Genomic DNA, 17,102 nt, shown 5'->3' with positions numbered 1-17,102 from the left:
ATGTAAAACTGTAAAGAAAGATTTCCTGCTTTTTTTTTAAATAGCTTATACTTATCTTTCACTTTCACCAATCTGACTTGTACAAGTCCTTTTAGTAATGTTGATACTTCTTTAATGTCAGTTTTTGGGTTTAATTTGGCATTTCCCACTATTTCATCTGCATTAACACAATCCATTTGCTTGAAATACCATGAGTGACTTTTATGTTCTCTCTTCAAAGTCTCTCTACCCATTGTTTGTGTCTCAAATATTCTGAGTACCAAGGTCAACAAGATTTTGCCTCTTTTCCTATATTTCCGAAACAGAAACAGATCCGACTTCAGGACTCCAAAACAGTGGAGGAGAAAGCAGCCAAAATCAAGGAATGGGTGATGCTGAAGTTATCAGAGGTAAAGTAAATTATAGCTCTAGATATAAAGTTGGATGGAAAAGGCAACATGTGTGTTGGGATGTGCTTTTATGTTGAAACATATTTTTTTCAGTTTGAGGTGGAGAACGCTGCGCTAAGAGAAACCAACAAGCAACAGGAGGCTCAGATTCTGGAGTTACAGAAACAAGTGCTGGGTAAGAGCCTTTTCTGTCCTGTTGGAATATATCTAATCTAGCTTGATAACACCTTCATGGTGACACTATAGCAAGTATCAAGTGCATGCATGTGCATACACACACACACACACGCACGCACGCACGCATACACACACACACACACGCACGCACGCGCACACACACACACACACACACTTTTGCATACTAATGTTGAAACATGTTTTTGTGTGCAGCCTTTGAGCAGAAGTGTGGTGCGGGAAGAGGAGTCCTGTGCAGACAAGGGGAGGCCCAGCGGCTCAGCAGCCTGACGTTCGGCTGTTTCCAGGTGAGGGGGAAGAGCCCCCAGGTCCTTACTGGACCAGCACCCTGCCAGAGGACCCTCAGCACCCAGGGAGAGGCTGAGGACATAGAAGAAAACGGTAAGTCCCTGCAGATTCACAGATGTTGTTAAGGAACGAGATGAGCAGTAGTAGGCACTTATCATAGAGGATTAACGAAGAGACTCAGAAGACTTTTTTAGCCATTTGGTTACATTCATGGTGTCTTGGGCAATTGTTCCCACAACCATACTATTTTACCGCTGACTTTAATTAATTACTGGTAGTTGTTGGTCTTATTTGACTAGAGAAACAGAGCATTCATGGAAAAATAAACACCTTTCCTTCCATGAACTTTATTTAAAAATTGGACGTATTCATAAGGTTTTGAAGACTCAAGTTCTCTATCTTATTTTTTAGAGCCAAAAGTAGCACAAAGGGCCTAGCTTAATACAACTGACTGTGGAACAATACATTTTGAAATGCCCAACAAATGGTTTTAAGATGAAAACACAACCTAGCAACGACAGGTAGCGACCTCTCACAAGGTAGCCATGAATCATTCACTGCTTTATCACTTACTTTGTCTATCGTACTCTTAATGAGACCAGCTATAATCAAAATAATTAAAAAACGTACAAAGAAAATGTTATATACAGTGATACATGAAGTGAGAAAGCAGGTCATTTTTCCTAGACTTCCATACAATTGGACTTCTTTCTCAATAGTTTTAGTAGCTGCTGACTTTGTTATTGGTGTGATAGTTTGTATTTACAAAGACTACAGCATAAGATCTTAGAGGCTGTGAAGGGTTATTAAATAATTAGTAATGTAGGCCGGTCCCAAACCATTAAGAACCTCATAAACAAGTAGAAAATAACTTTAAAATCAATAATGATAGGCAAAGATATACAGAGCAAATGAAGTTTAGATTTAATCCTTTATGTGAACTCTGCTATAAGACGTTTACTTATTATAAATCAACACTGAGGGGGTTTCATGATCCCCACCTTAATTAAAACAAACATTCTTAACAGTTATTAGATATATTTCCTCATGTTTGCTTTGACAGAGATTAGCGGTGAGCAAGCAGCCTCCTCGGGGACAAACGGTGAGATCCAGACCCCTGACCCCACCGGACATCTGGGGGACGACAGTGCGTCTGAGAGCCTGGGAGATCCTACTCGTGGCCCCGAGTCCCGCGGCGTTTCCTCCGTGCTCTCCAGCGCTGCCTCAGAGGGGGAGTTGGGAGGGGGGGGCTCGAGCGGTGTGGAGTTCAGCCGCCCCGGCAGTGAGACCTACCTGACTGCCTCGGACGACAGCAGCTCTCTGTTCGACGATGACATGCAGCGCGCCGAGCGGCCCCGCTTCAGCCTGCTGGGGTCCTCGGATGGGCCCCTGGGAGGGTGTAAGGAAGAGGAGGAGGAGGAGGGGGGGGCCAAACTGGAAGACTACACCTCTGAGGAGCTAAACAAACGCTTTCAATCACAGAGACTCGACTCCTCATCGTCTTCCAGCGAGCCCAACACCCCCAGCCCCATCCTCACGCCCGCTCTCACCCCCAAACGTCCAAACCCGCCCCAGGACCCGAGGGACAACCCCGCCTCCCCCAAACAGCCCCGCCTGCGGACCCCGGCAGGATTCAGGCTGATGAACGTAACTCTGGCTAAGAAACACCTGAGCCAGCCCCCCATCAGCAGTGAGGCCGCACACGGACACACGCGTAACGCCCTCAGCATGCTGCGCCCCCTCCGCCCGCAGGAAACAGACCTCGACCAGGAGCAGGAGGTCGGCATGGAGACCGGAAGGGACATGCCTGGGCCTCCTGAATCAGAGGTCATCCCAGGGGAGGACAGTGACAGCTCCGTGCCCCCCACACCCCCGCTACACAGGCTGCCCTCCTGGGTAAGATCATCTAAAGCCTATTTCCCACTGCACACAAAAAAAAACACTAACCCACATTAACATATTCAATGTACAATCAATAACAGACAATCAAATGAATACGCTCTTTTCCAGGCCAGCAGACTCCCAGCTTCCTGTTAGTGGATACTGCAGTGTTTACTGACAATATCAAAGGAATCTATCGCATCATTTTCAAAGGTTCTCCCGCATTAAAAAAAAAAAAAGTGCATATATGCGCTTATTTTGGTGAATAGGATATTATGTTTTATTTGATCTCATTATGGGTTATAAAAGTGTACACCAGTATTAAGCTCTTTAATAATGAAAATTAATTAGTAGTGCGAAAGTTGTTCCATTCAATATTATTATTAGGGGCTACATGGTTTTCATCACATGCCTGTCATTTCAGGTCGATGCGCTACTATTTGTATTTCTAGTACTCACAGTGCCATCTGCTGCAGCCCCTGTAGAAGTGTCAGTGTGTCTTTTTGACTATCGACCGTTAATCCTGCCAGTTTCTGTCCACAGGAGAGTCGTATATATGCTGTGGCCAAATCAGGGATCCGACTGTCTGAGACTTCCTGCACAGACCCTGCTAGCAAAGGTAAGATGGGGGGGGGGGGGGGGGGGAAGGGGGAGACGTGCACCTTCTCGCTCAAACTCAGACTCTGGCTAACTGATCTGTGATCTGTGTTGCAGACCACTCACTCAAGTCCTCCTACCCTGCCTTTGTAATGTACACCTCCCTCATCTACAGAAACATGACTACTCCAGTTTATACGACTCTGAAGGGGGTGAGTCCAACTTTACATCAAAATAAGACTGTAATGCATTCAGCGAACATTTAGACATTATATCTGACCTAAACCCAATCTAAACCTTAACCCCAATTTATATACGTCTTACAGCGGGGACATTTACAATTTGACAGCGAAGGGACAGTGCAGATAAAACGCAAAATAAGTTGAGTAGAGCAGTAGAGTAATATATGATATAAAGAGGCAAGCACACATTAATACAATCAGATCAAGTACACATCTATGGTTAAAAAAAAGTAGCTGCATTTAAAAAAAGAAAGTGAGCAAATAAAATCAATGAAATAGCAGCCAGTTACAATATGAATAGCTTAGCACCGTTTTCTCTCAACAGTGGTGTTACAGTCTGAGTGGTGAGGTTAATTGATATACAGTATTATGGCTTGATCGCTGCCCCACCTTCCTGCAGAAAGCCACCCTGCTGAGCAGCAGTCCGTTCTCAGACGAGTCGTCCAGCTCCGAGGAGTCGTCCAGCTCCGGAGAGGAGGACGCCTCCATCTGCAGCTCTCACACCTCCTCCAGCTCCCGCAAGGACAGCAGCCCCGGCAGCCCGCGCTCGCTCAAGAGAGGTACGGGACCACACACATGCTGGAAGCGTGTTTAATACTTTCACTCTGGGAATAGTACCATCTCATCAACTTCTTCACTTTTTCCTTTCCTCCAGCTGTGTCCATGTCTTCCATGACATCAGAGAGCGACTACGCCATCCCCCCTGACGCCTACTCCACCGACACGGAGTGCTCTGAACCGGAGCAGAAACTCCCCAAGACCTGCTCCACAGTCAGTGACAACGGCAAGAGTGTGAGTCCCTCAGAAATATCTCAAATTAAGATTTCAAGCTCCTTTGGTAATATGCAATAACACACCAGTAGTTCTACCAGGTTTCTTCGACAATAAAGTATTTTATTATATATATTTGGCAACGTCCTTTTAATGAATTTTTTTTAAACTCATTTTTAAATTAGTGTAAATTGCAGCAGGTAGTTTGTATTGTACTGTACTGTACTACATCAAACTGAACAGTGTTGTGTCTCTGTAGGAACCAATGGAGAAGTCCGGCTACCTGTTAAAAATGGTGAAGACGTGGAAGAAGACTTGGAAGAGACGCTGGTTTGTCCTCAAAGACGGAGAGCTGCTATACTACAACTCACCTGTGGGTTTCTTACAACAATTATTGTCGAAGTTATATTATTTGAACCTAAGTGCTTTTTTTTCTTAAATGTTTTTTGTTTTTGTTTACTTAAGTACGTGTATGTTCATCATTACTCCACTGCATTCATCTCTATGGTATAGCTTCAAATAGTTGTCATTAAATGTGGTTTAATTAGTATAAATCCATTGTGTTGTTGACAGATGATTTGTATTCATCGAGCTAAGTGGATATACGCTGTTGCCCCTAAAGTTTGAATAAAACATGTTAGACCTCTTCTCATGATTATGTGTGTAAATAGGAATAAAAACAGCAATATGTCTCAAAACTAAATTATTCCAACTTTATGGGCAACCGTGTATGTCTGTATTTCTTCAATGTGCCACTGTAAAAGTCTATTCCTCTCTCATAGAGTGATGTGATCAGGAAACCTCAGGGTCAGATCGAGGTCAACGCCACCAGCAGCATCGCCCGTGGTGACGGTAAACAAGTCCTCCAGGTATGTTTGTCCATTATTGAACATCTACTCCAAATCCCAATACAATAACACAATTAAAACAGATTCCCTTCCTCGTCCTCACCCCTCCATGGGGGTCTGTCCTGTGTCCTGCAGGTGGTGACAGGTAAGCGTGTGTACTACCTGAAGGCGGACTCCCCCAACCTGCTGGAGGAGTGGCTGCGGGTGCTGCAGAGCGTGCTCCGGCTGAAGGCTGCCAGTCCTCTCTTCACTCAGCCCGACATCCGGCCCGGCATGAAGGGACTGCTCATCAAGGTACCATGACCTCAAAATTAGACTTCAAATCTCTTCATATAATGCATGTATAGCAGAGATGTTGACTTGAGTCACATGATTTCAAATCAGATTCAAATCACACATTGGACTTTAAACTTCACTTGATAAACTCAACAAAATGAATCTCCACTTTACACTGAGGACTTGCCAAGTCATTTAGACTTGATCCTTTTCATTTGAAAATACTTGATACCTTCGCCGAAGCCCAATACTTACAGAGTATGTTATTTAAACAGTTTGCCATCAATCAATTCATCTCCCTTGATTTCCTTCACTCCTTTATCGCTAAGTCAACGCTCAGTTTGTTTAAATGAGTCAAAAGCGTCCAATCAAGAGGCAGGAATGAACCATGGCAACTTTTCAAAAAACACAATATGCAGAAATTGGTGAAGAGCGCAATATGACTTGTTTAGGACTTGCTTATGATAAGTTTAGGACTTAAATCAAGACCTGCCTGTCTACAGTTAAGACAATCTAGATTTGGAACTTTAATCTGGCCTTGAACGCAAAGACTTGAGACTTGCAAAACAATGATTTTGATCACTTCTGATATTTCCCCCATGTCTTTCATATGAGGTTGTCAGTGTGGTGTGATTTGTGACATCAGTTTGCTCCATTGCAGGTGAAGCACGGCTACTCCAAGCGGGTTTGGTGTGCTCTCATTGGAAAAACCTTGTACTACTTCCGCAGCCAAGAGGACAAGGTATGATTGAACATCAAATCTCTGTACGGGATGTAGAGACAAAGCTGTAACGCTCGTTAGGGTCATATTTTTGAGGTTTTCTATAAGTGGTTGGACAAAAAAATCTATATTAAAGTGGACCTATCATGCTATATTTTAATAATATAGTGTAGGACCATACCTATATAAGGCATATTTATACTTTCTTTTTTTCAAAATACCAAACAGATCATGCATTTTAGCCATGCCTCATTTCGCTCAATTTGCACTTTTTTAGCCCTGTTTTTGCAAGGGCTGATTCTGTGAGAACAGCACCATCTACAGGCCTGGCATATGTACTACAGCGTCTCCAGCGCTTTCAAACGGCAATGGCCGTGGCTGTCTCCTCCTGATTGGTGGAGTTGGCCCAATAGCCGTAGCGCCACCGTCCTGACGTCAGGACAGTGTTCAAATCTGGATCAGTTTTTATCAGATCCGTTGCAGCCCCTTTTTTAGAGATTTGGGTATGGAGGAAAATAGAGAGAGTTGTGTTTTCTGACACTTGGTGAGTTCCCTGGAACACCGGGGACACATATTCATGTATAAAAGACGTACAAAAGTGCATTTTGCATGATAGGTCCCCTTTAAATTGTAAATGACTCAGCAGAAAGGAGCTTCATTATTATAGGACAAAAGGTGTTCCCTGTTATTTCAGTGTGTGTGTGGGATCATGTGTATTTTTCCAGTTCCCCCTGGGTCAGATCAAGCTGTGGGAGGCCAAGGTGGAGGAGGTGGACAGGTCAAGAGATTCTGATGACGAACTGAAGGCATGTGGGCGGGGCTTACAGGCGGCACCTTTTACCATCACCATCCACCCTCAGGAGCAGGGGCCCACCTACCTGCTCATCGAGTCCCGCCACCAGAAGGTCAGCAGCACTTATAAAAGCTTTTTTTGTCTTTTTTGATCACATGATCTGTCCCGCTCGTTCTATGGGAAGTCGAGTCAATTTCATTTATATACTGTGGCCCAATATCACAGACCAATTTAAACAGTTTTCCTTTCTTTTTGTTGTCTTTTCTATTGCTTGAATTGGAGTTTCTATATGCAATGTTTTTTTTTTTTATCATGAACAATTCAAAACTAAATTACCTCTGATGCATCACATTGTTCACGTCAAAGGTATTCCAAAATGTTTTAATAATAATAACAAAGTAGCTCAAAGTGCTTTATACAAATAACAATAAAAACTCAGTTAATGCTCAAATATATCGTGTGAAATAAAGACAATACTAATAGAATAATATATAATATACAAATAATAATAGGAAGAATAAGAATGATAATAATTATAAAGACAAACTAATTAAAAGGTTTTCAGCTGTTCAAAAAGATGTATCTCTCATAGCTCTTGGTAAGATATTCCATGATGAATGATGACTATTTTTATATGTGTTTATTTGCGTGTAAATGCTATTATAAATGTTATGGAGAACGGTTCATTTAGGATCCTTAATTCTTTATCATTCAAACTGAAAACTTGTCAATCAGGACTAATTCTGTTCTCAATAAGAATACAAAACATGCCTTTTGGTGTTCATTCCCATTATCACTGACGTTAACATGTGTGCCTCCGTAGGATGCGTGGCTGTACCATCTCTCTATGGCAGCGGGCACCACCGTGGGGAAAGTCGGCACGGAGTTCGAACAACTGGTGGGAAAACTCTTCCAGCTGGATGGAGATTCAAGTAAGAAGTGACCACCAATTATTTTCTTTAATTCTGATTAAATATCAGCTGACCACAACACATCTGCAGTCATATTCACCTGATGGGTGATGATCCATGGAAGATTTGGATGATGATGATCAGCATCAACATGAAATGGATGGAATCAGTACATTTACCATGCAAAATAATATGTTGAAAAAGGTAGTGAAACATATATTTTTCTTTCGAATTTTTGTATGGAGCACATTGTATTTATCCATTTGTATGATTTTATGATTGCATTCAGCTAGCATTCAGTTTTTCTGCCTTCAGACTCTCAGCTCTGGAGACACCCCATGTTGTGTTTCAGTAAGGAAGCTCTGTTATCTCCTCTGACCACGCTGCCTTCACAAGCTCTGCAGACAGAGGCCGTTAAACTCTTCAAGGTACACACACACACACACACACACACACACACACACACACACACACACACACACACACACACACACACACACACACACACACACACACACACACACACACACACTGTAACCAATGCAGTTTTGTCCCTATTGTTCCTGCTCTTTAAACTCCACCTATTGTCTCTCCTCAGACGTGTCAGCTCTTCATCAACGTGGCCATCGATGCTCCGGCCATCGACTACCATGTCTCGCTGGCCCAGAGTGCATTGCAGGTGTGTCTGGCCCACCCTGAGCTGCAGAACGAGTTCTTCTGCCAGCTCATAAAGCAGACCTGCAGGAGGCAGCCACACGGCCACCCAGCACCCCTGCAGGTAAGCACTCTCACCACAAGGGGGAAGCAGTTACATGAGTTGTAAACAGGAAATGCTGACATTTCACAGTATGAAAAGGTTGGATTCATTGCTGAGTAAATCTATGACACTAATGTCCATAGTGGATTATAGACAAACCAACTATGTGTTATAATCTGCTTGTAGCAAGGTATAGTTATGTTTATATTACTATTCATATAAATAATGCTTTATAACAATGATTATAACCAGTTGTGGAAAGTGCATTTACTTAAGTACTGTACTTAATATACCATAGTCTACATCATACTTTTACCCGAATACATTTTGTAGGCACATTTTGTTTTTGATTCCACTATATTCATTTTACAGCATTAGATATTAGCTACTTTGCAGATTAGGTTATTAATACACAATTGTAAATAACTATTACATTGTGACATACAACCCCAGTACCCAGTAACCTGGCAGTATATAAAGTAATTCAAATAAACCACACCCACCGAATTGCACATTTAAACACATGTAATGCATACATAATTATAATGCAATAATGTAACATACATGATTTTGGCATGGTTCATACTAGATAATAAGTACTTTTACTTTTGGTATTTAAAATATTTTCTTTAAATAAAAATAAACCCTTTTGAAGAGCAGAACCCCTCCTTTAATCATGTGATGTTTTGTAACCAATAACCAGATATACCTGTAGCACCAGCAGAGGGCAGACAGTATGTTTACCTGTTTGGAAGAGTTGTACAATTCCATAGAATGATTATGTCTGAGATAACAGACAACAGACTGAGTCATCAGTCAGCTCCTTTGTGAGAGTAAAGGAGCCTATTGTCTGATCATTCACTGAAACTAGTTACACTTGAGGCACATAGTTCCACATTAAGCTGTATCAAAAAGAAGAAGCTGCAGTTTTCTGTCACCTTCTGCACGTATGCTTCTGTACAGTTTCTGTCATGTTTGTTTACAGAGTGTGTGTTTGCCTGTTGTTGTTCTTCAGGGATGGCAGTTTCTGGCTCTGTGTGTGGGACTGTTTCTGCCTCAGCATCCGTTCCTCTGGCTGCTGCAGGTTCACCTGAAGAGACACGGAGACTCCAGGTGAGGAAACAACCAGGGGCCGAACGTTAGCATGAGGAACCAAGGCACAGCATTTAATAAATCAAATCAAATCAAATCAAGTTTTATTTATATAGCACATTTTAAAAACGATTTTTGGTCAAGCCAAAGTGCTGCACATGCAACAAAAACACTTCCCCACAACAGCAAACAGAGGACAACAAATCACAACAGCAAAAATAAAATCACACACAGGGGAATGTCAGGAGTCGTGCTCCGCTCTGACTAGAAGGCCAGAGAGAAGAAGTGTGTCTTAAGTGTAGATTTAAAAACCCCTAGGGTCTGGGTCTAATAAGGGACAACAATAAGCCCATTAAACACACCTCTACAAGCTTCCCTGTGAAACTCCTTAACCCCAACTCATGACTCTGCAGCAACTCTGCTTTCTGTCAAAAGTTGTTTTTATTATAATTATTTCAATGCAAAATGATTGTTATTATTATTATTATTACTGTTATGATCATTACTATTATTATTTAACAACACCCAACAAATAATAATAGATAAATATCATAAAGTCTTGAATCTTGTATTAAAAATGTTAACCTACATGTTTTTATTTATATTAACGCTTAGAATTGAATCTGCCCAATATGTCCTCATTATTTGATTGACTTATTGAGCCCAGTTCTTCACATATCTCTCGTTATGCACAAGACTTTATTTGCACACTGAGCATAAATTCCTATGTTGAACTTAAGATAGTTTCAAGCTTGAGCAGACATTCAAATGAATCGATTATCAAATGAGGTGCCTTTTGTTCTTTGTTATTTGTTGGTTAAAGACTTTTCATCCTTTTATAATTAGTAACTCACTTCTGTGGAAGCCTTTGGAGTGCTAAACCACAACTTGATCTCAGCTAAGTGAAATATAGTTATTTATGTTTGATGTCATTTATGTCAGATCTTAAAGTTGACTCAAACAAAGGGGCACGCCACCAATTATGCAAATACAAACACACTCCTAATGAATAACAGTATATATCAGAATCAGAATCAGAATCAGGTTTATTGCCAGGTTGGTTCGCACATACTAGGAATTTGACTTGATGTCATGGTGCATACATAAAATATAAAAAACAAGAAATCTAATATAAAACACAAAATCTTTTACACCGTAATAAAATATAGTTAAATAGCAATAAAATTAAAATAAAATAAAGCAGTAATTTACATGGAAATAGAATGCTATGAATGGATTTTTGCATATAAACTATGAAATGTGAAATCAGAATATGTGCAGAAAGGAGTATGACATTGTGTGCATTAATGTAATGCATAATAGTCTATGATGTGGCAGAGGTAAAGTGTCAGCGGGGGGGCCGGGCCTTGTTTAAGAGGCCGGTAGCGGAGGGGAAGAAACTGTTTAGGTGGCGAGAGGTTCTGGTCCCGATGGAGCGCAGCCTCCTGCCAGAGGGGAGGGGGGCGAACACTTTGTGTCCAGGGTGGGAGGGGTCGGCCACTATCTTCCCTGCCCGCCTCAGGGTCCTGGAGGCATGCAGGTCGTGGAGGGATGGCAGATTGCAGCCGATCACCTTCTCTGCAGAGCGGATGACCCGCTGCAGCCTGCCCTTATCCTTGGCTGTGGCTGCGGCGTACCAGATGGTGATGGAGGAGGTGAGGATGGACTCCATGATGGAGGTGTAGAAGTTCACCATCATCGTCTTTGGCAGGTTGAATTTCTTCAACTGCCTCAGGAAGAACATCCTCTGCTGTGCTTTTTTAGTGAGGGAGCAGATGTTCTGCTCCCATTTGAGGTCCTGGGCGATGATGGTGCCCAGGAAGCGGAAAGACTTCACAGCAGTGACTGGGGAGTCACACAGAGTGATGGGGGCGGGTGGGGCTGCATTCTTCCTAAAGTCCACAACCATCTCCACTGTCTTGAGAGCGTTGAGCTCCAGGTGGTTGTCCCTACACCAGGTCACCAGATGGTCCATCTCCCACCTGTAGGCAGACTCGTCCCCACCAGAGATGAGTCCGATGAGGGTGGTGTCGTCTGCGAACTTCAGGAGCTTGACAGACTGGTGACTGGAGGTGCAGCTGTTGGTGTACAGGGAGAAGAGCAGAGGTGAAAGAACGCAGCCTTGAGGGGAACCGGTGTTGATGGTCCGGGGGTCAGAGACGTGTTTCCCCAGCCTCACGTGCTGCTTCCTGTCAGACAGGAAGTCTGTGATCCACCTGCAGCTGGGAGAGCTTGTCCTGCAGCAGAGCCGGGATGATGGTGTTGAAGGCGGAGCTGAAGTCCACAAACAGGATCCTGGCGTAGTTTCCTGGTGTGTCCAGGTGCTGGAGGAGGAAGTGAAGGGCCATGTTGACAGCGTCGTCCACAGACCTGTTGGCTCTGTAGGCGAACTGCAGGGGGTCCAGGAGTGGGTCTGTGATGGATTTCAGGTGGGACAGGACAAGGCGCTCAAAGGACTTCATAACCACAGAGGTCAGGCCGACGGGTCTGTAGTCATTTGGTCCTGTGATCCTTGCTTTCTTGGGAACCGGGATGATTGTTGAGGTTTTGAAGCATGCTGGGACGTGGCATGTCTCCAGTGAGGTGTTAAAGATGTCAGTAAACACAGGAGACAGCTGATCAGCACAGAGCTTCAGGGTGGAGGGGGAGACATTGTCAGGGCCAGCCGCTTTTCTGGTATTGAGTTTTCTGAAAAGTCTGTTTACATCCCTTTCATTGATTGAGAGAGAGTCTGATGTGTCGGGGGAGGTCAGTGGTGTAGGAGAGTGGGACACTGAGGCCCCGGCTCCAAGGGAACGCATACGGCAAAACGCATCGGAGTAACGCAAATGCAACCGCAAAAAACCTTCCGCCCACACGCAATATACACCGGATTGTGTCAAGCTCCACGAGACGGCTCCGTTTACATCCAACCGCTGGAAAAGCTGCAGTACATATGCCGAACCTGTACGTGGCGCTGTAACTTCCTCCACAAAAGCAGCAACTTCCTCCACAAAAGCAGCGAAGAAGAATGGTTGTCATGGCTGCACTTCTGTTTATTCTCCGCGGTGGGGGCGGAGGGAACCGCGCAGAGTTTTTCGCCGGTCAATGTGTGTTAAAGTTTAAATCTTCATGCTTCCTCATGCAGCAGCTGATCCAGTAAGTAAACCCGACAGTAAAAATAAACATATTTATAACTAGTTTAGGTAGTTTGAGAGGTAATTAAAATAGCTAAGGGTGGTGATCTGACTTTAAGTGTGTGTTTTGCAGGAGCTGCGTGTCTCCGTCCTGTCAGATTAGACTTCACTCGCGTTTATGTTCATATCGAGATAAAGATAAATAATCTGAATTCAGTGTGCAGTGTACTTTTGCGGGGGTGAGCAGCAGAGGTGGGGAGAGGCGGGGAGAGGCGGGGCTATGAAACGCATGACCGTATAGGCGACCCCACGGCCCCGTTGGACCCCCCAGAGCGCTCCGTTCCCAGATCTATCCACCTTTGGACCCGTTGTCGTTTGCGGGGTCTGTTTCTACGTTTCTGTTACGGCGTCGTCGAGCTTAAAGGGCTATACGCATGAGAAATATGCGGATTCAACCCGTTTTCGTCCTCGTGGAGCCTACGCCTCAAGGGGAGGGGGATGTGGAGGTGTGAGACTGAAGCTGTTGAGAGGTGTCATGGGGGATAGTGTCAGGACTGAACTCTCTGGCGTTGTGCACACGGGAACGTTTGCGTTTATGCACAGTATGCGTTTTCAAAAAAGTCTTCCGTTCACATGCATTCGTTTCATTTAACGTGTCTGTTCAAACGAGACCGCTGGAAACGCTGGACACGCTGTAGTACATATGCCGGGACTGTAAGTGGCGCTGTAACTTCCGCCACAAAATACACCAAAAGCAGCGAAGAAGACTCCGGAGCAGCCCCGCAGCAATGTTGCCATGGCTACCCTTCTGTTTATGCCCCGCGGTGGATTTAGCAACATGTAGTTCATGTAATTCTCCATGTCCACTTGTTGCTGATGGTTGTGGTAGAGGAGCTGTAGATTTTGCACTAATATCTGTAGCATGGTCAGTAGCAGTAGGACTAGCAGTAGCTACTGACAGGAGGAAGTGTGTGTGGCGATTGCTGGTATTCAGCGGGATATAGTAATTTCCTCAGCATGTAAATATATGGATAAATGCAACGGGGAAGTTAACTGAAAGAAACCAAATCTGTGGATATTGCATCGACCGACCAAGAAGCACGTCTCCGTGGAGAGGATGCGCTCAGAAAGAGAGATATTCTCTACAAACACCGGGTGAGATCGCTCCTCTGGGACACGCCGGTCCTGTGTTTCCTTTTTTTGTGTGGATTATAGCCTGAATAGGCCTACAAACATTTCTCTTTTTGCCGCCGACGGGCGCAGGAGCAATGAACAATAATGGCCTGGATTAGGCAGTAAAGACAATTTTGGTGTATCGCAGAGCGGACTGTTTAATTTTGTTTGTGTTGTTTGGCTGGAAAATTGTCAATATAATGGATCAATGCATGAAATCTGACTCGGTTTATTTTGTTTACGGAGTAAATTTAAGCAATAGCTCACGACAGGCCGTGGTATATGCTCATTATATCACAGCTAAGGGGCGTGGTTCGGCCCGACGCGAAGCGGAGGGTCGACAACCCCCTTAGCTGTGATATAATGAGCATATATCACGGCCTGAAGTGAGCTATTGCTTTTATAAAACGGTTACCAAGTGTGGCAATATGAAAGAAAAATACACACTCTAATTTAAATAGTTTTTATTAGTAAATAATGATGTTCAAAATAAAATAGTCCCTCTGTTGCCTTCTGCACGAAACATAGTGCGAGGTGGTTGCTATGCAACAACACTAACAACAGCTAGCGAACATATTAGACAGAGAGCGTTGATCCATTATTTGGCTATTTATTTACATTAATGTGTATGTTGCCGTTTATTGTGCACCCACTGAAAAACTGTCCAGCATCAGTAGCATGGCTTACGTGGTTACTTGTATAGGCTGAGGTTGTTCTAGGCTGTTGCTTGGCGTGGCGAGAATATTGCTCCACTTTCTCCGGTCCCAGAGAGTCGGCTTCCAGTAGCTCTGGAGAGAGCTTTCGCACCTGTGGCCACTAACGGTCATCATTTCTCTGCTTTGTTTCAAGACCCGCATCAGAAAGCTTTTGAATGGTGATACTTTTCCAGTTGGTCGACCTGCTCTTCACGTAGCTCTACATGTCGTCGTTTGCGGACCTTTTTGATTACAGATTTGAAAACATCGTTGCTTGCTTTAAAAGTAGCACAATTCATTATGTCAAACCTTGGAAAGTATCTAAATATCCCTGCCCTAATGCCAAAGGAACTGCACACTGAATATGTTTTTGCCGTTTGATGTCTATGTCTGGACCGTTGCGTAAAAAGGAGGGTTTCTGCCCCGTTACTTCTCCGCTGCTTTCTTGTTCCAGTTTGCAGCCCAACTGTATACTGTTTATCTCAGACGCGGAGGGATACTGACTTGTTGTGAAAAGTAACTTACAATTCTACCCGTGGTATACGCTCAGTATACCACGGCTAAGAACCAATCAGATTGCTTGATTTTACTTGTCCGTTTTATAATGGGCGTTAACAATTCTGGTTTGCCTTTTATAATATTATTTCATTCAAGAACCCCTTGTGCGTTTAATTAACACAGCTATTTTTGATAGTTGATCGTTACAGATGGCTACTGGCCATGCTACAGCAGTGATCAGCAGAGGTGGGCAGAGGTGGGGAGAGGTGGGGCTATCGTTATTTTTTCAGGAAATATTCGTATAGAGGCGATTACACGGACTCGTTTGACCCCCCAGAGAGTTTCGTTTGCAAATCTATCCACCTTGGGACCCGTTATCGTTTGTGGGGTCCGTTTCTATCGGCCTCATGTAAATAATAGGGCTATACGCAAGAGAAACTATGCAGATACAAGCAGTTTTGTCCTCGTGTAAACGGCACCTCTGTCTTCAAATCTGCAGTAGAACTGATTCAGATCGTTTGCAAGGCGTCGGTCGTTCATGGAGAGGGAGGCTTTTGGCTTGTAGTTTGTGACCACGCCAAACCGAAGCAGAGTCGTTTGCTGAGAGCTGATGTTGAAGTTTCTCAGAGTATTGTCGTTTAGCATCTCTCACCGCCTTAAAACGTGCCTTATCGCCAGTCCTAAACGCCTCCTCCTTTTGCAATCTTAGCTGTTTCAGTTTTGGTGTGAACCAGGGCTTGTTGTTGTTGAAACTCACCCTGGTGCGTGTTGGTACACAGCTGTCCTCGCGGGAAAGCTGATGTATGACGTCACAGCCTCTGCATATTCATCCAGACTTTGCGTTGCAGTCCTAAACATGTCCCAGTCAGTACAGTCCAAACACGCCTGAAGTTCCTCCTTAGCTTTACTGCTCCACTGCCTGAATGTCCTCACTACAGGTTTACACAGCTTGAGTTTCTGCCTGTATGCAGGAATCAGGTGAACCATGGTGTGGTCAGAGTGGCCCAATGCAACGCGGGGGATGGCGTGATAGGCTCCCTTGATGGTGGTGTAGCAGTGATCCAATATGTTCCCCTGTCTGGTGGGGCATTTAATAAATTGTTGATATTTTGGGAGTTCGTGGCTGAGGTTGCCTTTGTTAAAGTCACCAAGAACAATAACTAGGCAGTCCGGATAAGTCCTCTCCACACACAGTATCTGGTCGGCGAGTGTGCTCTGTGCCTCCTGCACATTAGCATGCGGTGGAATGTACACACCAACCAGTATGAATGAGGAGAACTCTCGGGGGGGAATAAAAGGGTTTGCAGTTGATATTAAAGGTTTCCAGAATGGGAGAACAGTGCTGCAGAATCACTGTCACATCGTTGCACCAGCCAATGTTTGTGTAAAAACATATTCCTCCACCTTTTGATTTGCCAGAGAGCTCCGCGTCGCGATCCGCTCTGAGCAGCTGGAAGCCTCCCAGCTGCAGCGCCAAGTCAGGAATCGATCCACACAGCCAGGTCTCAGTGAAGCACAAAACACAAAGTCAAAGTCAGCTTTATTGTCAAGAATTCTACATGTTGTAACATCCAGAAATCTCGAAATATCGTTTCCCGCAGTCCTACAGTGTGACATATATACATTAAACAAAACAAAGGGCCTAGATAACCGGGGTATACAGTTTAAAATGCTAATAATATATTTAAGTACCGTTTCAGTGCAGTAGCAGCGGAGATGGGCAGTGACTGGTGCTGGATGAGGGAGGTTGGGTGTGTGTGTGTGTGTGTGTGTGTGTGTGTGTGTGTGTGTGTGTGTGTGTGTGTGTGTGTGTGTGTGTGTGTGTGTGTGTGTGTGTGTGTGTGTGTGTGGTGTGTGTG

The 17,102-nt window shown here is 44.0% G+C and overlaps 1 protein-coding gene across 1 annotated transcript in view; it reads left to right on the top strand.

The window, feature by feature from the left end:
* plekhh2 (pleckstrin homology domain containing, family H (with MyTH4 domain) member 2) overlaps positions 1–17,102 on the top strand; it is a 43,812-nt gene that overhangs the window by 15,210 nt on the left and 11,500 nt on the right. The window contains exons 5-21 of the mRNA XM_034122639.1: positions 306–389; positions 483–564; positions 780–965; positions 1,936–2,768; positions 3,297–3,372; positions 3,468–3,562; positions 3,993–4,152; positions 4,248–4,384; positions 4,623–4,736; positions 5,146–5,232; positions 5,347–5,505; positions 6,149–6,229; positions 6,934–7,113; positions 7,825–7,933; positions 8,228–8,340; positions 8,511–8,690; positions 9,685–9,782. Coding sequence (XP_033978530.1) covers positions 306–389; positions 483–564; positions 780–965; positions 1,936–2,768; positions 3,297–3,372; positions 3,468–3,562; positions 3,993–4,152; positions 4,248–4,384; positions 4,623–4,736; positions 5,146–5,232; positions 5,347–5,505; positions 6,149–6,229; positions 6,934–7,113; positions 7,825–7,933; positions 8,228–8,340; positions 8,511–8,690; positions 9,685–9,782 — 2,774 coding nt within the window. The remainder of the gene's footprint in view (positions 1–305; positions 390–482; positions 565–779; positions 966–1,935; positions 2,769–3,296; positions 3,373–3,467; positions 3,563–3,992; positions 4,153–4,247; positions 4,385–4,622; positions 4,737–5,145; positions 5,233–5,346; positions 5,506–6,148; positions 6,230–6,933; positions 7,114–7,824; positions 7,934–8,227; positions 8,341–8,510; positions 8,691–9,684; positions 9,783–17,102) is intronic.

The sequence above is a fragment of the Trematomus bernacchii genome, unplaced genomic scaffold (assembly GCF_902827165.1).
Source record: "Trematomus bernacchii unplaced genomic scaffold, fTreBer1.1, whole genome shotgun sequence".
Taxonomy (NCBI): Eukaryota; Metazoa; Chordata; class Actinopteri; order Perciformes; family Nototheniidae; genus Trematomus; species Trematomus bernacchii.
Note: the sequence above shows the minus strand (reverse complement) of the source record. Positions and strands in the feature narration are given on the sequence as shown.